Here is a 27,225-nt window from a genome sequence, read left to right on the forward strand (position 1 = left end):
TAGTCAATACTTGCTATCTCTGCATCTGGTGTTACAAATAGGAGATAACTGTACTGTAGTTCAAGCTCCGACGGCATCAACTAGGAGATAACTGTATTGTATTTTAAGCTGGGCCTTCGTAAAACGTAGATTTTACTGTCGCAAATTGAGTTGACCTAGCGACGCGGAGCGGAGATAGGTAAACGGATATTTGCGACAGTAAAATCAAGTTTTACGAAGGCCAAGCTTAAAATACAATACAGTTATCTCCATTCTAATGCCACAAATTAAAATAAATGTCATTTCATAAATATTTTGGTAAAAAAATGGCATAAATGAAAAAGTCCGCGAAACTGTTGCATCGTCTTTAGCATCTAAACAATGTGACGTCATATGTATACTCTGGATATCAAAAATGAATACTCAACGTATTTTTACTTTTCGTACGCTTCAGAATGGTTGAAATATGGACAAAAAGAAGGTTTTGAGGCTTTAAATGTGACTAATCTTGTTTATTTTTTTAGAAATAACATACCCCAAAAAAAATGAAATTCAAAATGGTGGCTTTCTTAGTTACGGACTGGTAGAACGTGGAATCTAACCCCTCAAAATAATTGTCAACGTCCAATGAAAAGTATCGTTACAAACTGATTGCAATAGAATTAGTGATTTGATGGTCGCAAATTGAGTTTATAACATATGAATATCATTTTATCTAACAATGAGTTAGATATAAAGATATTCGTATGAAGTGAGAAGCACATGCGTGCCACATATTTCTATAACACACTTTCTTATATATGTTACAGTAAATAGGTGAAATTAGGAATTACATGTAATTACTAAACATTTCAGTAAATACCTGTAATTACTAGCCAATTTAGTAATTACATGTATTTACTAGCTGTTTCAGTGATTACTGGTATTCACTGATTTTTTTTTAGTCATTTTTACAGCTATTTACTAGCTATATATTTTTGTTTTAAAATCAAAGATATAATTCAAGATACCAAATAAGAAAGTAAAAGGGTATGTATTTTAGGGCTCACTTAATCAAGGATTAAAGAATATAAGGCACATCAAAAGTGTATACCCTTTAGTGTTTGTGAATTGAAACTGGAAAATGGTTGTTTTAAAAGTTTTTGAAAGTCCCTAAAAATCATTTTCAGCATGCAAGTCAATGATATCAATCTGATATTGGGAAATACATTTGTGAGATGTTTATAAGCAACTTTGCCACCTCTTTTTTTTATGATAGACATTGGATAATGCCAAATTTGGTTGAATAATCTTGATAATTCTTAAAATCTCCATCAGACATACTTTGTATATAAACTTGCCCAATGACATAAGTTAAATTCCTTTTACGAAATAGGTTTATTAACGACTTCTTTTGTCAGACTGTTGCGATGAAGTTGACATTTTTCACAAACCAATTTATACAATTTGAGGGGGTGAAGAGTCACATTTCATGTTTCTGTATTTCTCTTTTTTATGAGTTTTTCAAGACCTTTAAACTTAGGCTTATAAACCTGTAACAAAATTTTATCATCGTCTCTTTTGTTTTACTTTCAATGTTGTTATTCAATTTCTGTTTCTTTTAGTTGAGCCTGCGACTTTTGTATCAAAAGCGAGACATAGCAAACCATTGTCTTCAGCAGCGTCCACACATATGTGGTTAAAATTCTTTCAATTTTTATAACTTTCTTAAATTATTCTGGATTTCTACCAAACTTGAAGAGAAGCTTGCTTATGATCATAAGATAGTTTTGAAGAATGGACTTAGTTTTTTTTTCTCCAGTAATGCAGTTATTAACATTACATAAACTCTTTTGTTTAAGGTTTTTTTAAACATTTATAAATTTTTCATAAGCCATCCTAGATTTTAACCAAATTTGGACAGAAGCTTCTTACAGTAAAAGTCAAAAGATAGCATCTGGAGGAAAATTTGAATATTTTTCGCTTTTTTGTAGAGCCTGCGACTAACAGCAAAAGTAGGCGAGATACTGAGTTCCGCAAAATTCTTAGAATTTTAAATCTGAATACAGCGGTAACCTATCTGCAGCTCAGGGTTGAATTGAAGGTCACATAAATATGTATTCAATGAGGTCTAATTATTCACTTGCAAGTGCACAGCTCATCAACCAGGTTTCTCAGCTTATTTAACAAAATGTTTTAATAAAAATAGAACCAGATTGACTGCTAAAAGTGAATAATTTCACTATATCATTTTCATTAATAATTAAAAAAAAAAAAAAGGAAAAAATATAGCTCTTAGCTTATGCTCCTATAACAAAAAGGTACATTTAAGGCTGATCATTTTTTAAGAGTACTCACTGATCTTCTACTGTTAGTATTACCATAACTCTTGTCCAGCTAACCATATTACAACATTAGTTAATAGGTATAAAAAATCATTTTAAAGTTAGTAATTACTGGTAATAACTGGGCCATTTCAGGAATTTCTTGTATTTACTAAATGCATCAGGAATTACATGTAATTCCTAAATTTTAGTAATAACATGTAATTCCTAATTTCACCTATTTACTGTAAAATATACATAAAAAGAAGATGTGATATGATTACCAATGAGACAACTGTTCACAAGAGACCAAAATGACACAAAAATTAACAACTATAGGTCACCGCACGGCCTTCAACAATGAGCAAAGCCTATACCGCATAGTCATCTATAAAAAGCCCCTAAATAACAATGTAAAACAATTCAAACAAGGAAACTAACGGACTAATTTAGATAAAAAAATAATCAAAAAACAAATAGGTAACACATAAACAAACGACAACCACTGAATTACAGGAAACTGACTTTGGACAGGCACATACATACATAATGTGGCGGGGTTAAACATTTTAGCGGGATATCAACCCTCTTCTAACCTGGGACAGTGGTACAATAGTACAACATAAGAACGAACTATAAAAATCAGTTAAGAAAAAGGCTTATCCCATCAGATGGACAAACATACAAGTGGACGTGGCCGGGTACTTGTACATCCAAACAACAAAAAGACACTAGGAACTTATCTGAGAGTAATCGCAGTTATTTAACGGCTAGTTCAAAGCCACTAACAACTAATAAAAAACTCATGCATCTAAGACTAAATATGTACGTTAAGGACCAACAGTTTGATATACCAAATACATGTTGTAAATTAGAGAGGATGGGTATTGCAGAAAAGAGAAAAATGCCACCAAAAATAAATTAAAAAAAAAAACAGATTTGCTGGGATATAAATAATGTATAAATGAAGACTACCCCATCAATACTCCCGCAAAAAATTGAGGTCCACCTCCGGATGCAGGATTCTCTTGCTGCATGGAGACTAATTGGTGGCCTTCGGCTGTAATCGGCTTTTGGGTCAGGTTGTTGTCTCTTTGACATGTTTCCCATTTTCATTCTCATGTAATTGAATATGGGAGTTGCGTCCTTGTAACAATTACATCATTGACTGTTTAAACTGAATACCCAAAGATAAAAGTATCAAAATTATTTATGCATCTATCGATGGTCTTGCTACTAATGGGCAAAAATCTTATATTGAACAGATATATCATGTTATTGATGGGTATTTTTCGCAAATACCCCTCAAGAACATGCTATATCTGTTTGATTACACCGAATGTCTAAAACGCATTGATGATCGTGACGTTACAAGCGTCCAGTCGGATAGAGTATTTTTTGGCAAATACCACGGCAGAGAGGGTTTATACCCCGGCAACGTTAAAAATTAACTGTATGCATTTGATAGCAGTAAATTGGTGAAAACTACACTGGCTATCAACCAATCAAAATCCAGGATTCTTACATAAATGGTGTAATTAACTAAACAATACTTACGACGTTTACCTATGTAACTAACCACATATTTTTAAAGAGTTAAACTAATATCAATCTGGAGCTAAAAAGGATTATAATGTCGGTGCTAAAATGTCCATTAGCAGTTCATTTTTTCACGCTGTGTGCTATCGTGGCCTTTTAAAATACAATCACATACTATAAACAAGGATCCTTGCCATTATTATAAATTTGCACGTGCAATGTATGGCTGTATGGACGACAATGCAGTTAGCAAATCTTGTAAAACGAATACTGTCTTGTTATGTAAATATATAGGTTATAACAAACTGCAGTTTTTTTCCAGAAAATCTATAAATGCACGTGCAAATGCTGAAATTATAAAACAAAAATGATGCATTACAAATCAAAACAAATATATTGAAATTAATAATGAACAGCAACAACTGATGTTATGAATGCTCTTTTTACTGGTATTACATGTAAATCATTTTTAATGTTACACTTTGGGTCTTGTTTCACAAGTTTTAATATAGTTCTTTTAACTGGTCAAGTCCGTATCTTTCAGAATCATGCGTTGAAATAGATTAATGTTCGTTTCGTAATATCTGCATAATACTTTTAGGAAATTAATTCTGTTCAATTAATTCGTAAACGATCTTATGAAGCGTTTAAATTATATTTAAAGCAATTTACCCAGGATAGATAGTGCAAAGTATCTTTTATGAAACTGTTTAAAAAGTATAATAGTTTGCCTGTTCTTTAATAATTAATTATACTTGTTTTCTGTCAGACGTTATTTAAATGTTAATAGTTTTAACCCCGTACACACTCTTTTTGGTTAATTTTCATTATTTCGGAAATTAGTCGGAAATCCGGAAATTGCATGTTTCAATTATTATTTACTATTTGTTTTGTGAACGAAATCATTACTTTACAAAATTATATCTCATTCTTTCGTGTTCGTCTTTTTAAGATTACATTAAAATTTAAACAATCTCTATGAAGCTTTTTGATGATTTTATTTGTGGGTAATAGATATACAATTTACATCAAACACGAAACAGTTTCGGTTAATTTAACAGGTACATCGAAAGATTGAGTTGTCAATTTTACCTGCGGCAATCTCATCTTATTTCCGCTTCAGGAAGCAAAACATACTAAATTTGTCATTTTCATGCCTTTAATTTTGCCGCATACACGAAAAGAAGTGGTCATTTTATAGGCAAACGCGTATACATCTTGTGCCGTTTAAAGAAAACAGCTGCAAGAATCTTATAAATTACTAATCGATTGTTTTTCAGTAGCCTATCGCTATTTTGTTTGAAATTAACGTGAAGAAAGTGTTGAAATATTAATGAACTAAGATCGTCAGAGTAAACTGCTTCATCTTATAACGGGCATAAAAGTTGATTAGAAAATCGCTTATTTTGATTGGTTGGAGAACTGGAAGCGAAGACGCAGGTGATGCAATGACAAGCCTCACGCGCATCGTTCCGCTGGCTTGATATAGTGAAACCGTGACATTTTGCCTCAGTCTGCTTTGATTGGATGATTAGAGAAGACAGTTCTTAGGTGAGAAAACTTTATTTAGTAAAAGAAATTGGTATTTGAAAGATATTTCTATGCATTTATATATTTTACTTTATATGCTCTTCTTTTAAAAAATCATACTAATATCCTATTTTATCAAAATTCAAATACCAAAAAAAAATACAAATTGGCGTCTGATTTTTTTTATTGATACTTTAAAAAATCATGACCGAAATTTAAAAACACACGATACTTTTTTTTGATTTTTGATTTGATTTTTTGTAAAGTAATAAATATGCTGTTACATTTTAGCTTCTTATCGAATGAATTTATGGCTTACGAAGTAATGAATAAAAATTACATTATCAAGGAAAGTCCATTAATGTAGAGGTTTTTTAGCGCACCAGTTATAAGCTATTTTTACAATTATTTCGATTATGATCAGGTTTTATTTTAAATCCCAAAAAAATCAATTGATTTCTTGTACGTTTTATGGGGCTGATTTATTTCTTGAATGATAAATTATGAAACATTTGAATATATAAAAACAAGAAGATGTGGTATGATTGTCAATGAGACAACTTTATACTTGTGACCAACTGACTTAAAAGTTAGCAACAGTTGGTCTTTTCATGCACTTTTAAGGAAATATATATATATAGCATATTCTGTTGTCTTTTTCGGAACACTTCAAATATTTTTGGAAAGATTAAAGCACGCTGTGTGGTCGATTTTGAAACGCACCGATTTTATAACACATTTCTTTTGTATAAACCCTTTTTGTACATCTTTGGAGTTCAACATTTTTTGGTGTTCAAGATTGAGGTTAGTCGAAAGAACTTTAAATCCAGCAAGTGTGAAAACTGCTATTCATCACATTGAGTTTTTAGCAAGGCATTTTTTTTAATCCTCATTAGATTAATGCATAGTGACTATAGCTTAATGCTATTTCTTTTTTTTTTTTAAATCAAAATAATTTTCATGAACTAGTTGTTCGTTATGGCTTGGACCAACATTTGTGCATATAAAGTTTTTCCTATCCATATAATACCGATTCTCTGATTATAGTGTGTAAGTTATTTCGTACAAGACTTGAAAGTTTTTGAGTTTGTTCTGCTTCAGCATATAACGGAATTTTATATATTTCTTTTAATTTATACATTTTACATGTTCTAACGGAATGAAAGATTCGGGTATTTCTTTTTCCCAAGGGCATTGTTCTATTCAAGAAAATATTCAGAAAAATTACTTAATAAATATAAATGATGGGAAAATCTCGTTCTGCTTGTGTTCATAAATTGTGAATGACTTTGAATAAGAGATATTTAATAATATAGTTACGGAAGTTACAATATATTTTTTTCTGTTGAAGAGTAGTTTGTTCTACGGTAACCCATAATTGATAAAAACGTTTTCCTTGGTCTTTAGTTTAAACATATTTATTTACAGTGGATTGGGAAACAAGTTTTGCAAATTATATTAATCTTTTCCACTTTGCGGGTGCGAGTGCTGCCTTTGTAGCGGCATTAGCCTACTCTTTTTCGAAATCTACATGTACAAGGGTGTCTATAACGTGCAAGAGATATGGCTCTCTCTTAACACGGGTCAGCCATTTATCGTCCCCTTCCGACGGACTATCATCGTTTCCTTAAGACCATACTCGCAAATGGTATCAAGGGAGAGCCGAAAATTGAGTTTCTGAAATGTTCATCCCGAACGGGAACCCTTGGTTTTTTGTCTTTGGTATAATTGTTTAATTTAGCGATATACCACCATTCTTAAAAACATTTTCAGTTTCCTATTTATGATATCACTATGTTTTTATTCGTTATTGTATACATATTTTTTCATTTACAACATTTTAGTAAAGAAATAAATACTCCCTTTCAAATTTTTGAACTAGTTGACTTATATATCGTGCAGTTGAAATTTTCGATTTCAACCATATCCATAATATTATATAATATTAATATAAGATGATCTTGTGTAAGAGCTGAAAATCAAATGCAAAGTGGAAATCGTATCCGCATCATTGTCAGAAAAATGTATAGTGAGAAGTAACAGATTCACACCAAAAAGGCTTTCAACTTTTTCTACTACCAACAATTTTGGTCGCACATCCGAATTCGGTGTCCAATAGATCGCTTGATATTACATTTATTTGTGAAAACAACAAAGTTTCGTCAATCACTTTGTGTAGCTAGTCAATCACTTTGTGTAGCTTAGTCAATAGGTTTTTGATTAATGTTTAATATGAGCTATTGGAAATATAGAAAGAATAAAAAATCGTCCAGAAAATGCATGAAATATTTGTCACTGGACATTAATCAATCAATTAAAACAATTGGTAAAGGAATCGCGTTCGAATTGTAATATAAAGGACGAGGTACATTAGACATTGAAACTCGTATTGTTACCTTCGTGTATACATAGCAAGGAAAGGTATAAATACATGTAGTTGAATTGCAAGTCAGAATGTAACATTTTTCAAGAAAAACACAAATTAATGCTTAAAAGATCTGATATAAGAAACTAAACATCCAATATTTGAAGTTTGCTGTTCGAGAATAGGAATTTTACAAATCCAATATCTGAAATACCCAATCGGAAGAATTTAAAAGTGTGATGTCTAATTACATATTTATGACCTACTATCATATAAAAAAGAAGATGTGGTATGACTGCCAATGAGACAACTATCCACAAAAGACCAAAATGACACAAACATTAACAACTATAGGTCACCGTACGGCCTTCAAAAATGAGCAAAGCCCATACCGCATATAGTCAGCTATAAAAGGCCTCGATAAGCATGCAGTTATTTATCTTTTCCATCTTTTTATTATTTCTCGATTCTAAAATTCAAAGTGGTTTGACATATATGGCTATATATGTACTTTTAGCTTTCTTTATGAGTTTTTTTTTCTGTCGTTTGATTGCTGTCTGAATTTTATTTATGCACCCATTTCTCTTTAGTTGATGAATACGTCTTTAACCGAATTTATTACAGGAATGATCACTTAAGATATTTTTAATATCTGTATAAATAAATAAAATTTGATGTGAAAATAATGAAACTTTGAGTGAATAAAACATACACAAAAATCATAACTATTATTATTTTTTCATCTTCATTATAATTTCTTTTTTCTTTTTAAAATTTGATAGAGAAAAAAGATGTTTAATGAAAACTAATACCTAGTGCTTTTTTAAGTCGTTTGCACCTTTTTCTTGATGTTATAAGTAAAGGTACTAGTGTTCCAACGGCCTAGTTTTTAAACGTGGTATTTCCTTTTTTGAAATATAATGTAAAATTTAATATATTCATTTTACACTCAATTTCATATACAACCGTTTTCAAAGTCGTGATTTATTTTTGAATGCATGAAATTGTTAATGAAGTGCATTAATTCTTTATGGATGTTGCTGTTTTCATTATGAATATTTACTAATTTGTTCCAATATAAACCACATAATTGAGCTCATACATCAAAGTGAGAAAATACAACAACCCCACCCTGAATCACATAACTTATACATAATAATATTCAAAATTATATTTATTATTTGAAATCAGAAAAAAATATATATTAAAAAATCAAAATATCGTTTCATACTTATTCCGTTGATGTTTACTTAAAGGTATAGTTGAGATTTCCTAATTAGATTTTCTTTTTTGTTGTATTAATGATGTTGATATATAGGAAAAAAAACACGATGAAGTTTGGTGCAAAATATTGCTCTAATTTGAAATTGACGGCACTGGTTGCTAGTTAATTTTCTTGCTCTGTAATGTGTTAGATCTAATAAAAAAACTACTTCCATGGATATCAAATTTCTTTTGTCTTATGTAATCACTTGCGTTTTTATTTAAATGTCTTCAATTTTTTAATCTCTCGTCAAGTAAGTACTGTTTAAAATCTAAAAACTGTAAAGTGAGACAAGTCTTTCATATTGTTTCCATCCTCTAAAATCATACATCTTGCTAAGCGATATGAGTTTTTCTCTTTGTCGAAGGCCTAAAGTTGCTCACTTTTATATCAGTATGTCTGTGGTGGAGATTTATACCACATCTTCTTATTTTAATATTTGTAATTTATCAAAACCCTGGATAATATCAAAGCAAATAACAGCAACTAGAAGAACATTGATTACTGTTTTATCTTATAAAACGGCTTTTTCCTCGATTATTGCAGATTTTGTGTATGTTTTGTTGCTAAATTTGTGTGGGTTTCGGGTTTTTTTGTTGGTCAATAATGTTTTCTTCTAATTTTGATAAAGTTTTCACGTTATGGTGCAATAAATGGGTTTTACATCGTTTGGAATGTCTGAAGAAAAATTAAACAAATTTGAATTCAATAAAATGCTAATTCAAAATTTCACCTTATTGTCTGAAATCAACGATGTTTTAGTAGAAAACAATACTCTGTGAAAATAAGCTTTATTCGATAATTTCTTCGCTTGGTACTATGATTCCAAATTCTTCACATATGGAAAATGCGTTGCCTTGTATAGTTTTTTTACTGGTATATTTCACAAGATAGACCATATGGTAAACCTTTCCTATGAAGTGAAATTATTTGCCACTAAAAGGCTAGTTATAATTATTCAATGTGCAAGCATCAAAGTAAAAAAAACACTATTGAATAAAAAAATTACTTAAATTGTCAAATCTCTATGCTATGTCATTACCAATCGAACTGTATGTTAAAGGCCATTCGAAAAATAATTTCCTATGATTTTCGAAAATGATTTTTTTATTAATCACATAATCAAAGTTTTTACATCTTTATTTGTTTCTTTGTAGGACTTTCTATACAGCCATCACACTATGCCTCACACTGGTAAGCAATAATTTTACCTTTTTGATATAATTTTTTATCATTAATTTGTTTAGTTTCTCTCTCACTTTACTTAAAAATCACTTTATGTTTCTTTGATCAATAACCGTGTATATTTTGATTTCTTCAAATTAGTTATGATAAGAAATTAGACCCTTTGACAAACAGTTTAATTTAAAGAAATCAGAGAGAGTGATTTAGTATGAAATAGTAACATTTTTTTTTAAATCACTGACACCGGTGAAGAAATTGATGCTATTACTGAAACCTCTTAATCACTGTGAAATAAGCTGTTGAAATTTAAAATTGAAAAAAGTGAACATTTTGCGTCACAGTAATCGCTTTCTTTTGACAAAAGTTTTTCTCTTATCATGAAAATGGCTTTTATTCAGAAATGGAATATAATTGAGGAAAGATAGATTAATTTGTAATAATAAGCCATTAAAGAACTTTATAGATGTAAAAATGCCTTTCTTAAAATGTATCAAATCTTTACTTTGTGCTTAATGGTCGATTTTTTTTTTTTTTTATTATTATTCTACATTGATTAAGACATTCCCAAAGTATTCTATAAATGGATCAAAGTACACGAATTCATTTCGTTCGACTTTATTTAATACAGTTGTCAAACAGTTGGGTTTCATGTCTGTCTTTTTAAAAGAGGGCAGCGATACCAGGGGATGATGTGAAACAAGAAGTCAAAAAGAATCAGACTGAAAGACAAGTTCAAGTCCGTCCTCAAACTCCTCAAAAGAAAACTTAAGTCAGCATTTAAAGCTGATATGAAATCCGCTCGTTACTTCGTGTTTTTACGGTTCCAACTCAGAGTGATGCGTTTATTCTTGCGTATAAAGGCACGTTTATTCTTGTGTATATAAATCATGTTTATTCTTTTGTATAAAGCACAGAGAAAAATATGCGGCCTTTTTTAATTTATATTGGAATCACAACAATCATGTTTTGTAATCAATCAAGTTTGTTACTTGATTATGTTCAACACAACTTTCTTATTGGTCCTCGCGTTTGATTTCGTTTGATTTGAGAGGGGGTTTATATTTTTAAAAATATACACAATAAATACTAAGGGCAAAGGTAAAGCGATGGTTTTAAGATTGACAAAGTACAAAGATACTAAATTAGAATTTCAGAAAATTACCAACACCCGGATTAATGGTACTGCATTATCTCAACGTCTACGTAGATTGTCTTAACGTCTTGGCCAATCAGGGACGTCTAAAACAATACCGACCATAAATGACAGTAATTTTAAAATACATATCCACGTTAATTGTTGAAAAAATAGGGTTCTCAAAGACTTTAAGGGCCAGCTGAAGGACGCCTCCGGGTACGGGAATTTCTCGTTGCATTGAAGACCTGTTGGTGACCTTCTGCTGTTATCTGCTCTATGGTCGGGTTGTTGTCTCTTTGGCATATTCCCCATTTCCATTCTCAATTTTATTATTTCCTTCTACTTGTACAAGGAATGGGCATGATAATGGTTTACTTTTTAAATTGTTACTTGGATGGAGAGTTGTCTCATTGGCACTCACACCACATCTTCCTATATCTATGATGAAAGCCACAAACGGGAATTTTTAAATCCCAACCAAATTTTAAATAAAAGTGATTTTTATTTTAAACTTTTAATGACACCTTTTAACAGAATCATCGTTCAATTCAAACCTTGCTGAAACAGTTAATATAACAATGTAAATCTGTCCAATGATGACCTCATTGATTTGGTGTTTTTTTTATATAAATTCTTCATTTACATTGTGTTTAGTGTGAAGTTTAACAATTAATGCATTTCAATATGTTAAAAATTTGCATTTTAATCTCATTATTTGCAAACTTATCCTTAAATCTTAGTCACGCGTCACTCATATCGAGCGATCTGTCTGGATTATTTTGAAATCCTAATTTTACAAAGAAGTTTTTAACTATCCTCAAATAAGGTAGTTCGAATTTAAAAACATTTAAAAGAACGCAAATCTTTTTTGTTTAACGTGCAGTAACTAAGGGTTCGGTGACCGAGTTGCATAAGTGGTTCATCTACAGTGATGACTAACCTCTCAAAATTGAGGTTGTGAGTTTAAACTCCTTTTAATGGAGAGGTATGTTTGAATCTGGTCAAAATTGTCAATTTTGCTGTCGAACATCGGTGATACGTTTGTATCTAGACGAATTGGCGCAAACGAATTTAATATGTTGGCGCAATTCATACCTTAGAAAAATATTATTGGCGTAAATGATTTTTTAAACCTCAATAGAACTGCTGTCGAACCCTGTTAATGGCTTTCGACTTTCATCGTAAGTGAAGAATTTGGCTAGTTTGTGTCTGTCCAGAGATTCTTCAGTCAAAACAAACTTGCCACTATATATGATAAATCAAGCGTAAAACGGCAATAATAAATTAATCCAATGACTAATATTCCGCAATGTTCATTACGGTTCATAGGATTTTTATTGTTTTCGATTTTAATTTTTTCTTATCAAGTGTAACTTTTAAAGAATGTTACTAATAGTTAACATTTCCGATTACTTTTTGATGGTAGAAAGAAAAAAAGAGGACAAAAACATCCACACAACACGTCTTTGATATCTTTTCTAAGAAAGCTAACCAATCTTTTATTTTTCATCACTAGGCCAAACAGGTGTAAATCAACTTGGCGGCGTATTCGTCAATGGAAGACCCCTTCCAGATCACGTAAGACGACGGATTGTGGAACTTGCTCATATGGGTGTACGACCTTGTGACATCTCTCGGCAGCTCCTTGTCTCTCATGGATGTGTCAGTAAAATACTCACCAGGTACTACGAAACCGGTTCTATCAAACCTGGTTCTATTGGAGGCAGTAAACCAAAGGTATAAACACTTTATGTGATATTACATGCACACAAAAACATACCATGCACATGCAGTAATATCGCCTTAATTTTTTTTGTATTTAAACACGATACAATTTAAAATTAACAAAATTTTAAAGCTTAGAGCATGTCGTGGATAGTTTCGGATTCCAGGAAATGTTTACTTTTAAAGTCCCCTATTCAGTCACATAGGACTCTTTAACTTTCAAAATATAATTAAAAATACATATTATTTTTCTCTTCCTTAACTTACTTTATCAAATTGATACTGGAGGGATAGTTGGTTTTGTTTCGCCTTTTTTAATTACTGTTTGATACACGTGTCATTGTCGTAAATAAAGTGAAGGAATGGTTTCGCACAAAACGTACTATTTGAATTGCCCTTCCCGATATTTATATATAAACGTTTGACATTAATTACATAGATTTATTTATATAGAGAATTGAAAACAATTTCAGAAGCCGATACATATCTATGCCATTATTAAAACAGCAATGCAATAATTTACGTTGAATAAAACGTGAGACTACTCTATTTGTATACACATTTATGAAGGAAAAAGGCAGGGCAACGTGAACAAAATTTATTGAAAACACGGAAGTTACATGTCAAAATAATGGCAATCTTAAATAAATGTATGTACACTAGGAATATGCTTTATATTCCACTTTTGTATCTTGTATAAGATCCCTCCTTTTCTTAAAGTACAAACAAACCAATTATAAACAGGTAAAATTTACAAAGTTCTATGGATTTTGTCTTACAGCAAGTGGCAACCCCATTCGTCATCAAAAAAATTCTCGAATTAAAGAGACAGAACCCGTCAAGTTTTGCCTGGGAAATCAGAGATCAACTTTTAACCCAAAATATATGCGATGAACAAACAATACCAAGTGTCAGCTCTATAAATAGAATATTACGAAATGCGGGTAACTTATCCGGAATGTTCCCATTCCAAGATTCGTATCCTGTCATGCCTGTTGCCTATCCTATAATGACGTCACCACCTGTTGCAGGAAGTGGAACATACCCATTCACAATACCAGGTTTATCGTATCCAAAAATAGTCGAACAGATTGATTCTAAAGATTCGTCAGATGACAGTAATATCCAAACCGATGTTGCTGAACAAATTAAAGGTATATATTTGCATTTGAAGGTTTTAAAAAGTTAAAGTCTTAGTCTAAATCAAGTTTTCAATTGTTTCAATTTGACAATGAATCAATATTGATAAAAATATGGACAAAAGTTTAGTGTTTTTTTGCGCAAAAACATGATTTACACAAAAAAGACTGTCTGTTTGAGTCTTATCGTATACAGCAGTAATTAGAATTAAATAAAAAAGAAAACATACAAAACTATTTTTCCTTAACCCTGCTATATAATACAGTTTCTATTCACTCAATAATCTGACAACCTGCTAATAGTTATTGCTTGATACATGTATCAAATCTTAAATGAAATCTTAAGTATGCAATTGTTCAATTACATCTTCAAATGGAATGACAAATTTTCATTTTTTAAAATAAGCATTTCGGGAGCAAAAAACTGTCGTTTCCTCTAGTATTTTAATTGGGGTCAGTGAAGGTTACTCTTCCTCTTCGTATTAATGTGATAATTGTCCAAATTCATACTTGAGGGTAGGTAAATATAACTGTGAGTTCCTTTTATTGAATAAAAGCAATGTCATTATGCCAATGTGATAAAGATATGATTGGGTTTTAATTTGACATTGAAAGCAAGACAAACAACATGCTATGTTTAATTTTCAATATTTATGGAGCGAGAAAGAGCGATGCCATTTACAAGTCTATAAATCTCAGTTTGTGTTTTAAAACGTTTAGATGGCAATTGTCACAACCAGATGTAAACATTCAAATAAATAATATGAAGGTCTAGCAAACTATCTACTTAATAAATAATGAAAACCATATACAATGTCAAATAAAATATGTTTATAATGTTTTGAAAAGTTAAGGTTATTTTAATAGCATTAAATTGATAGCTATGTGTTATCTGATCTTAAAAATGCAATACCAAAAAATCAGGCTAAATAAAGGACCTTTAGGGGAATACATTCAGACAATCGAAGTGCTATATTCGGAAGCTGCACTAGAGGTATATAAAGTCAAAAATTGATATGTTGGGATGATTTAATGGATCCGTTTTATAATCTAAAAGAGAAAAATAAAGGCAACAGAAGTATACCGCTGAACAATGTTCAACATTGTTTTAAAGTCATATGAAACGAGTGAGTGGGGAAAATTAATGTTTGTCCAATTCTTGAACCAATGCATGTATACATCATAAACTTAGTCCTCTGTGTACGATTTTATCATTATTTTCGCAAATATATCATATAATCCTCAATTTTTTTTCTCTCTGTTTGTTATGATTTAACAAACATGGCTGCTCATTAAATGCCGTGTTTTGAAGCCGAGTTTTACCGATCGTCATCTTATAGTAAACAAATCACAAAAAGCATGGGTATTGAGCCCGTGTTTAACATGTATAATCAGATATTTGTTTATTTCAATGACAGATCCATGCGTATTGTGGTTACCGGATTTTTACGAGGAGGGTTACGCTCGGGTCACTATGCATACGGAATATATGTCGGCGAATTTCTTCCTGGAGGCAAGCTATTTAAAATAAGTAAACTTCTTCTAAATGTGGACAAATTAAAGAATTTTCCTCAGAAAAAAGTATATGTACATAAGTTGTATAATGACAACTATCCATTTAGTTATAAAAAACATATGCATATTTTTTTTAATTTGAGGTTTTTTTATGACTTTAAGCTGAAAAACAAGTTTTCATTTCGAGTCTTGTACATTGAGAAATTGAAACTTGTAAAACTGTTGTGCGTATATTTTCTTCGGGGAGAGTACCCGGTTTCGCTCCTTTTTCGGGTCGTGTGATTCCCTCAGTTTTTGGTTCTACTTTGCTTTGTCTCTTCGTAATCAATTCACGAAAATTGAACATCAGTAAACTACTTCTTGCCAATTTATTTAAGTGTTCTAATACACAGTCTTTCCTTCTCCCATTATTCTGCATTTGTGTTCCCATTATAATTCCATGTCGAAGGTTCTTTCCAAATTTCATAACATCAGTTCATAGAACGTTTCGCTTTGTTCTTCAAATCTGTATCAAAAAGTCGCAGATGTACCCTAATACCATAATATTGGAATGCTGAAGCAATATTGATAGATAACATGATTTATGACTCACAATAAAAAAAAACTAGATACCAATCTGACATATTATATTTGCTATATTAGTGAAATATATTGTAAGATAATTGACTGTAAAAATCACCGTGAAATAGTACGGTGATGTTTTATTATATATTTATTACCAAATTTGCATACAATTAGATAGTATCAAAATTCAGTAAAATGTCTTATTTTCTTTCAATAACATACTCCTGATAAAGAAATTCCTATAATGTATATTATTCTACAATACTTGCCACACATAGAGATTAAAAGTATTGATTGTGTCAACTTTCCTCCCATTCACTTTGTATTTTTTTTAAATTTGAATGTCATATTGAATACTCCTTTAAAACGAAAAGACCTAAAGCCTTTAACATTTGATCTCGTAACTTGTGATAAATGCATTTTAATTTACAAGAAGGTAACACCTGCAAACAATTGTAAGTAAAAGTCCAAAGGAAAAAATAACCCACAAACGAATAAAAAATACAATATATAGTATTTTTTTTTAACAATTTGTCTTTGTAAAGTTCGTTTAGAAATATATAGGGATTAGTGTTATGTACATATCAACGTCTGGTGGGTAGCATTGGTTTTCTTGCTGATTCAAATGAACGAGACTGTATATCTCGAAGTCATTACGGTGTTCGACTACTTTCCAGTTGTGATTTCTTTTTAAAATATTGTTGTTACAAGGAAGCTATTGCACATGTTCTTCTAATGGTAGAGTTGGTCCACCACTCTTATCCGATTCGGACACTATCTCGTTGCTAGCATTTTGTCTATGGTGGTTTTCGCGTTACTTTGTCTTTATAGTTTTCTGTGTCATATTTTATTAATTGATTATTTGTCTATTCGTTGCTTATGAACATGGTTTGTTTCATTTTCTCTTCGATTTATGATTTTGACTGTTACCTTGGTACCAAATTTAACTTTTCTCGCATCTAAACACAATTGCACATAAACAAAATACTATTTTCCACAACTAATTATGTCCCTTGCATATGTTGTTGTGTACGTTTGAACAAGATAACATATTGACTGTCTGAAGAATATTCTCGAAAATATTTATATAATAGTTCTTGAATAACTGGTACTTATCGTGATATATGGACTGCCCACAGGACATATCACTATCCTACGGGTAGTCCATATATCACGATAATGACCAGTTATTCAAGAACTATTATGTTTATTTCATTAAGGAACAATCTTTTTGAAAATTCTCATAAATTCAAAATGTCCAAAGCAAACTCGAGTAGTTGTACGATTTTATGGCTAAATAGTAGTAATGCCATTCATTTTAGTGCATTGTTTTAATATCTGAAAACTAAATCAAGTTGTCTATAATTTTATAATTTACCAAAACATATGGTAAACAAGTTGTCTATAATTTTATAATTTAGCAAAACATATGATGAACAAGTTGTCTATAATTTTATGATTTACCAAAACATATGGTTAACAATTCAACAACACAAATATAATATTGAAAACATGAAAATGTTTTATTAAAGGGACATTTCTCTAAAAGGATAGACCACGCCCCCAGCAGTCATTAACAGACGGAAACCACACCCCACCGGTCATTATCATGAAAAAAGCCGTTAACGACCGGTTTTCTGGTCCGTTTTGTTCTGTTAATGACCGATGGAATTTATTAGTGAAAAATAAATAATGTCATGTGACCTCTTTTTTATCCAATAAGAGAAGCTTAATCTCAACCGATATGAAATAAATACCCTAATAGAAGGCAAAAAGTGAAACATAGTTAAGTTATGCCCTCTCATTTTTTTTTCTTACTTTCTTTCGTTGGTGTTTCAATTCCATTTGGTATTGGGTCTTTTTTAGGGGTGTGTATCCATTCATTTTGACCTTTTTTCTTTGGTAATTCATTCCAATTGTATTTAATTTATTTTATATATTTGTTTCCTCTGTTCTTTTATTTATTTTGTGGATTCACTCCCTCTTTCTTTATTTATTATATCATTAATGTCTTTGTTAATTCCATCTTTTTTTCTCTTGATTTATTTGTATATCCATTCCCTCTGTCCTTTATTTCTTTGGCATATTCATTTCCTTTGTTCTTTGGGTTTTTTTTGGGTTTTTTTGGTATATCCATTCCCATTGATTTTATTTATATGGTATATCCATTCCCATTGTTTTTATTTATTCGGTATATCCATTGCCTTTGTTTTTATTTACTCTGCTCTTATTTTATTTGCCGCGTAAAGCTATTCCTTTTTTTTCTCGATTCCTTTGGAATATCCATTCCCTCTGTTATTTGTTTCTTTGGTATAAACATTCCTTCTATTCATTATTTCTTTCGGGATATCCATTCCCATTGTTCTTTATTTATTTGCTTTAGCTATTCCTTTTTTCTCTCGATTTATTTTGTATGCATTCCCTCTGTTCTTGGTTTCTTTGGTATATCCATTACATTTGTTCTTATTTCTTTGGTATATATATTTCCATTGTTCTTTATTCATTTTCTGTGGTGTATGCAATTCTTTATATCTTTGATACATGTTTTCCTTTTGCTCTTTATTTCTTTTGTTTATACATTCCTCTGTTTTTTATTCCGTGCTATATCCCTTACTTTTTTATGGTGATTTCTTTGGTATATTTATTCCTTAATTATTGATTTTTTTTTCTGTATATCCATCTTCCTTGTTTCTAATTTCTTCGGTGTATTTATTACTTTTGTTTTCTTATTTTTTTTTAAATCTAACTATTCCTTTTGTTTTATATTTCTTGTATATATCTGGATTTTTTTTGGGTATTTGTGTCTATAGTAACGCTACTTTTTTGTTAATTGTTTTTTTAAGTTCACCTTCACCTTCTTATTCTAAGTATCTTTGATATATGCCATTTATTGATTTCTTTGGTATAGACAATTGGGTTTTTTTTCCACGATTTCTTCAGTATATTTATTTAAGATGAGGGACAAAATGTTGAAAACATATTTTCAGTATAAATATTTGATAGGAGCGTCACTGATGAGTCTTACGTAGACGAAACGCGCGTCTGGCATACTAAATTATAATCCTGGTAGTACCTTTGATTACTATTCTAGTTATTTGAAGATATGTCAACTATAAGATTGTTGTAGTTAGCTTTTGGTTTTTGATTGTTTTCCTATAAATCTACAAGTACTATGCATGAAGCACTTTGACAGATATTTTTTTTTAAATCTCAGCTTACCGAACAAATTTCAATACTTCTCTTTTCTATCTTCTACATCCTAATGTATCATTTGTGAGAAATATTTTTTTCAACACATTGATGGTTATTGATATCCTTTATAACAGTATGTTATTTTTATTTTATTATTTAGATAGCAATAATTAACACAGGGTTCAATAACTACAAAGTCATATCTTCATCATGACAATACTTGCATAATCAAAATCTGTACGACTTACGACTGAAAAAGATAGCATCCGTCCGGATAATAAGAGTTGACCAGTCTTATCTCCTGTCATATTTCTGTGCCTCAACCCATTTACAAGTGCCCATTTAGTTTATATCAGGACATGTCAATACACTTTAAAACAGTCTCCTTCATGCTATGAATAAAATGAGACGTGGGATGTATGATCTAACTTATAATGAACAAAATCATTTCAAGTTGTGAATAAATATGATAAAACATACCTATCTTTTGAAACAGATGGTCGAACAGAATACTTATAATTTTTACCAATTATGCCTGTTTATTTTGCTCACATATTGTTGTCAACATATTGGAATTATATGCGACTGTCATACAATTGAAAAGTTTAGCTAGCTATGAAACCAGGGGACTGTTTATCGAAGCTCTCTTAGGATTAGGACATGTCCTAAGACCAACTTAGGATACATATTAGTCCTAAGTGGGTTTTTCAAACATGTCACAAGTTAGGAAAATCCTAGGAATTGTCCTATTCTTAGGATACCAAATTAGTTGTCTTAAGATGGTCTTAGGATGGTCCTAACTTTAGGATATATTCGAATTTCGTGTTTTATTCATTTTCACACTTTTTTTAAGCAGTAGTAATATAGTTGAAATTCTCCGTATTTATATGAAAAATGTACGAGATTTGCCTTCGAAAGAATAAATCCGTGACACTTCGAATTCAACTCACTCAAAAACATGGAATGATTTTTACCGACTATATATATCTAGATTATAATTAGTTTGTTAATTTTTTATATAATTTGTGTCTTGTGTTTTATTTTATACAGTTTAAATGTACAATTAATAGTTATTGCCTTTAATTTAAAACTAATAATAAGTTTCTAATTAACCATATTTTAACAAACACAAAATATTGATTAAATATGATATCATATCTTATTTTTTTCATTTTTCATTTGTATTTTCTTTTCCGCCAATACTTAGGACATCGGTTAGGAAATCCTTGCTAAGATATTCCTAAGATAGCTTCGATGTGTATGCTGAGACGTGTCCTAAGTCGGTCCTAACTTTATCCTAAATCCTGTCCTAAGAAATTCTTAGGACGGAACTTAGGATATTTTCGATAAACAGGCCCCAGGTTTATTCCACCATTTTTCTTAGGAATAATATGACAGTTGTTTTCAATTTTTTTCAAATTATCCATTATATATCACTGGCCAAAAAGATAAGTAGATTATATTGCCACTTATAAAAAAGAAATCCACAAAATATTCAACCTTTTGAAATTTGCATGATTAAATGGATGCATATTTTTTAATTGCATAAGTTTTCTGTGTTATTTTTTTTTGCTTATTACTACAATACATAATATCATTTTTTCTTTCTTTCAAAAATCTAAATATTTTTTATCGACGTTTTATGTTTTAAAATAGATACCACAAAAAACCCTTTCATCTCTTTGTTGGTTGAAGATTATACGAAATCTACATTAAATCATTTTAAAAAAGACAATATGGTATTTATGACATTTATGAGATATTGAGATAATTTAATGGTGGATTTAAATTATTATGGTATCATAGTGTGTCAGGATTGAAAGCCACTTCACCATGATGTCTCTATCGTTTAATATAAAGCTAAGTATACAAACTCAAGAAATTCGAATGATAAATTCAATATAAATTTGATATTAACAAACGACCCCATTAGGAAGAATGATTTTTGATTGGATTTGAAGTCCCTGGTCACCGTATAAAACCAAGGTTAATTGTACAAAATGCATTTTAATAACTTTAATGGTAATTGGACAAATTCTTTTTTTCCATAGAACGGACATAAAATTATCCACGGCATTTTTCCCCTTTGAACATAATGGTACTATATGTTCCTCGATTTTTAAATGCAACATTTAAATGGAATATCGATACAAATGCTTTCTTAATTTCACACAAAATCACCCGGCTTATTATAGTGGTTGATGAAAAGTAAAGTTTTACCAATATTAAAAGCACGGACATAAATTTTGCTTTACGGTTAAAGAGCAGAAATAATTAAGAAGTCACAGTATGATTTAAATAATCATTTATAATGGCCCTGATAATGAAATAAAAATGTTTGAGATGTTAAAAGAACTGTTAAGTGAGAAACTTTTTTTTAAATTAAAGGATTCGGCGACATAAGACATTTTGAAATAATAGCTTTCAGATATAAAATCAATGATAAAATAGTTTGTCACTTATCAGATTCAAATAGAAAATGCGGAAATTATCATCAGGTAATGAAATTTCAATAAGCAATGATACAGTGAAATAAAAAAAAAATGAAACAGGGTTCTAAAATATTTTTAATGTCGAGAATTTTTAAATGTAAGCCCGATATATGAAACCTTACTAACTGCTCGAAAACTTATATTCCTTAATAAAGATGTAGTACTTTCATGTTAAAAAACTAAATAAAACATATGTTAAACGTAAAGCTGTAAATGTTTATGCAACATTTTCTTACTTCTTACTCTTGTGCATTTTTTCGCAGCTTTGCAAACGAGTTTATTGGATCATTTTTTTATTTACTCTAAAAGCAAATAATTAGCAACATATAACTGTTATTTTCGACGATTTAATTTTAATGGCGCTCTTATAATGAGGTATATATTACAAACTTTTTCTTTTGATAATTCAAAAGAACCTTTAAAGTAGCACCATTTGAGCATCGGTTAATTAATGTTGCCTCTAATCTGTTTCAAAGACGATATATAAAACCCCCATTTTAAAGGATAATATTAAAAATGAGTAAAATAAATGCTATCATAAATAGTTTGTATATGTTGATTCGATTGAATGAAATATCCAATCTAAGAGAGAGATATATATATACGTGAGGTATATATAAGTTTCAAGATGATATTTCTTTCAGACAAAAAAGATTTTATCTTACAGTTTCGTTTAAAAATCAACACACATGTTCAGTTTATAAATGGATACAATTAGTTTAAGTAAAGACTTGATTCCAAGTTCATTTTTTATGTCTTCTTAAAAAATAAATGTTACATTTTCCTTTTTATCTTTCACAGTTTAATTTTAATGGCGTTCTTATATAAAGACATTCATATTTGACATCTTTTTCTTTTCATAAATTAAAAAGATCCTTAAAATTTCTACATTCTAATCGATTCAATTACACTCGCTCTTGTAATCTGTCTTTCTTAATTTTAATAAAATTGCAAATTAATTGGAAGGACGTGAAATTGATATCACGCAGGTCACCGATCAAACGAGCATGTCACTATTCAGAATGCAATGTGAAATTTAAAATGAGTGAATTGAGACATTTGAAATGAATAATTATTATGAATTAATAGCCTTCTTAAGAAACAAATAAACACTCAGTCTCCATTAAAATACTATATACGTATGTCATTTGCGAAATTCATGCTTTCTTTTTCTCATACATTTTACAAAAGCGGTTGTTAAATTTTACACCTGAGAGTGCTTACATTGTATTCATCAAAGCATGTCCCAATTTAACGGTTGCTTTAATATTAATTTATTCACAAGGTTACAAATAAATTTTGCTGAATCACATCAACTGTAACGTTTAGAAAAACTGCTACTGTTTCACGTAAATTAAATCGTACTTACATCATATTCAAAGCAACAATTATGTTTATTGTTATAATAACAATTTCACAAGGTACGTTTTGATATCAAGTGTCATATATGCCCCCCCCCCCTAACAAAAGAAATTGAAATGTTAAGATCATATCTTTATATAATGTTTAATGTCATGGTGAAGCATTGGATATCTTGTAGTGTCACCTTTATCTGATTTTCATTTGTACATTTGTACATGTCTTATGATCCTCTGATGACTATCCTATGACATATCTTAGACTTCGTATCGAAGCTGTCTATTGATGATCTTAGCTAAAACATCATAAACATGTCGCAACTTCTTTAAATCTTAAAGACAAAAACATGGATTTATAGAAAAATTCATGTAAATGTAGTATATCCTTCCCTAAAATTACTTAGCGTATTAATAATTAGATAATTTGCAAAATTAATATAAAGAGTACGCGTTATATAAATGGTCTATTAATAATTTACTAATATACATATGAACTTAAATACAAAATTGAGAAAAGGTAATAAAGTTATAACATATTTTGTACAAGTGAGCTGAATTCCATATGTCCCTGTATCGGTTTAAAGAAATAACTAAAGGTTAGAGGATAAAATCATGCCCACTTGATACCAATACATCGAATGTTCATTGTTGACAAAATCATGATAATCCCTAAACCAATAAAGATTTAGTTGTGAGCAGGAAATGGAGAATAGACAATTGGATAAGAATAAGATATTTTTTGCAAAATTGATATAAAAACTGCGTGTTATTTAAACAAATAATGACTATCCTAAGACCATCATAAGACACCTCTCTGGTAGTCCTAACTTTATGACAAACTTTAAAATATGTCCTAATTTACATGTGCCACATTTGGAGCAGGATCTGCTTACCCTTCCGGAGCACACGAGATCACCCCTAGTTTTTGGTGGGGTTCGTGTTGTTTATTCTTTAGTTTTCTATGTTGTGTCATGTGTACTATTGTTTTTCTATTTGTCTTTTTCATTTTTAGCCATGGCGTTGTCAGTTTGTTTTGGATTTATGAGTTTGACTGTCCCTTTGGTATCTTTCGTCCCTCTTTTAGGACCACTTTGTGAAACCCACTTAGAACTAAGATACGTCGTGCGACCATACTAAGACATGTCTTAGTCCTATTAGTCCTAAGACAGCTTTGTGAAACTGGCCCCAGAACTATGACAACAATATATGATCAAATTTAAGTTGTTTTTATAGAAATAATTTTACAGGGGATTGTTGACAATTGTATATAGTATATATACAATCAGAAAATGCACTATAGTTATGATTCGTCGAATATATTGATATTTATATTTTGTTTCCAGTTCTAGATATACTTAAATAAGATTTTTATTATATATGATACTAGTATTTCAATTCAAATACGATCTTATAGAGTTCCCCTCAACTCAAATACTTGATATATTGTGAGTAGGACGTTGTAATCAATGTCTTTGCGATATTTATATGAATAGTATGTCACATTGTTATAAAACAATTAATCTGCCTGTACTTTTCTAGAATTGGATAATTGTCCAAGCAATTATGTATTGGTGTGAGGCAACATTCAAAATTGACGAAATTACATATAAACGATTAATTCGGTTGAGTTACAAACAACAATGGAAAACTGAATGGACGCTTATTATTTCTGATAGATGCAAAATATATGACGAAGATAATAAGTTTGTATTTACATTATTTTATGTTTGTTTGTAGATATACACTGTGAAAAAACAGCTAACCGCAATAGTGAAGGATCGGTGGAAGAGTTCCGTCTTGAGGACAGATTCCCAAGTTTAATTCGCACAAAAATTGAAAACGAGGGAAAACGAAAGAATCTTCAAGAAAACAGACTGAAATCTCTACCTTATGACTATGACTCGTTTTCAATAGCAAAACAATCTAGAAGGCTGCCATTTCAATCTCATCACCATAGTTATGACTTATCTGCACATCATTTTTCAAACATGTCTGATCTTTATTCTCCAGAAACAATGAGAAGAAATCTACACTTCTTACAACGATTCCACACTAGTTGATTATGGGGATGAACTTGACGATGAAGGAAAATCAAAAATAAGTGATTAAAGAAAATCAAAATCCTTATATTGGTATCATGAACCCTACTATAATCATAAACGAAAAAAGACGTTTCATGAACACGAAGTTACAAAACAAAATCAATCAGAACTGTGTTTCGTTGTTTATTTTTATATTGTGTATATTGTGAACGTTAATAAAGTATTCTGCTTTGTACCCTGTCTTATTTAAATCAGCTTTGAGCAAAAACTTGCAATGCATTTAATAGCTTCGAATAAGCTTGACCATATTGTCAGCTGTAGGAATTATTTCTAGAGGTTGCTACACCTTCCTTGTATATTTTGAATCAATCTTGGTTTTAAAAAAAAATGAGAATGGACTAGGTAACGTGACAAAAAGGCAACAACCCGACCATCGAGCAGAAAATAACCTAAGCTACTAATGGATCTTCAACTATGCTAGACAATCTCACACCCGGCTGGCCCCTAAACAAAGTTGTCAACAAGTTCAGTGACAATGGACGTCATACTTAACTCAGAAATATATAATTAAACTAAAACTAAAAACCATATGAGACTAATAAAGGCCAGAGGTAGACGTTTTATACCACGAGAGTTCCAGCAGCCCTCTAGTCAGCATTTTTGTGTTATCATCGACACTGTCATAATAACAAAATAACTGTTAGAATTAATTGGAATTTATCGAAAAAAAACTGAGGATTTTTTTCTTCGGGAATTACCTTGGATGTGTTTCTCGAAACCTTTCGTCATTTTGGGTCATCAATGCTCTTCATTTTCGTATTTGGTTCTTTTAACTTTTGTAAATTGAGCGTCACTGTTTGTTTTGTTTTTTTGATGAAACACGCGTCTGGTGTACAAGCATGTAATACTGGTATCTTTGGATACGTTTATTAACAAACGCTCAGTCGATGCCACCCTCACAAGGGTATCATTAGTCCTGTAGTCAGTACTTCTGAGTTGTCATGAATTATCATTTATATGGTTAATTAAATAGTAAATCAACTGTTCAAAAACGTAATAGATTTCCTCCATGTATTTGCCAAAACCTTCCGGAATAATGGGTCCTCAATGTTCTTCAAAATACTTTATATGGTAATGTAATAATATTTATCCCACGAGAACGCGTTGTGTCAGTGTATATTCATCATATTCACTGAATTTTTTCGACGTGAATTCTGATAGATAGTCTTTTCCGTGTAATTAGTTATAAGCTTTATTGTGGATTTGACATTCCCGCCAAAATATCCCAGAACAAAGGAAAGCATGCACAACAAAGAAACTCAAACTGGGGTGATCCGGCTCAGATCATCCCTGTTAGAACAAATGAGCTGGGGTGTAAATTTTGTGAAGCGCAACCGATGAGTCTTGTTGAGTCGAAACAAAATTTAATCCTGGTATCTATAAAGCGTTCATTTATATTACGGGTGATGCATGCACCGCATGAAACGCTTAAACTATCGACACACACTGTCTCGCTCCTTTTGGGGTTCATTCAAATCTCTCAGTTTTTGTACATTAATTTTTACGTATTTTTTGGCGTATTGAATTTTAAACCTGATGCTTTTTGTTATCTATTGATCATGCTTTTCTTTGTCTAATATGTTCTGCTTTTTATTTGTATTGTAGTCCTGTAATTTTTTGTTTTCATTTTAATGTTATATTTAACTGTGCCATTAAAGTGCGAGGTTTGGCATGCCTTAAAACCAGGTTTAACCCACCACTTTTATTTCCCTTTAAAAGTGTCCTGTACCAAGTCAGGAAGATGGCCATTGTTATAATATTGTTCGTTTCTGTGTGTGTGTTGCATTTTAACGTTGAGTCGTTTCTGTTTTCTCTTATTTTTGAGATAAGACGTGGCA

At 30.7% G+C, this 27,225-nt stretch overlaps 1 protein-coding gene across 1 annotated transcript; it reads left to right on the forward strand.

The window, feature by feature from the left end:
* Positions 1–5,004: 5,004 nt before the first annotated feature.
* On the forward strand, positions 5,005–25,531 carry LOC134709707 (paired box protein Pax-1-like). The gene is made up of 5 exons (XM_063569858.1): positions 5,005–5,372; positions 10,138–10,174; positions 12,817–13,037; positions 13,807–14,179; positions 25,023–25,531. Exons 2-5 carry the CDS (start codon positions 10,162–10,164, stop codon positions 25,343–25,345), a joined length of 930 nt encoding a protein of 309 aa, XP_063425928.1. The 5' UTR covers positions 5,005–5,372; positions 10,138–10,161; the 3' UTR covers positions 25,346–25,531.
* Positions 25,532–27,225: the final 1,694 nt, after the last annotated feature.

Source organism: Mytilus trossulus, chromosome 1 (genome assembly GCF_036588685.1).
Source record: "Mytilus trossulus isolate FHL-02 chromosome 1, PNRI_Mtr1.1.1.hap1, whole genome shotgun sequence".
NCBI classification, from domain to species: Eukaryota; Metazoa; Mollusca; class Bivalvia; order Mytilida; family Mytilidae; genus Mytilus; species Mytilus trossulus.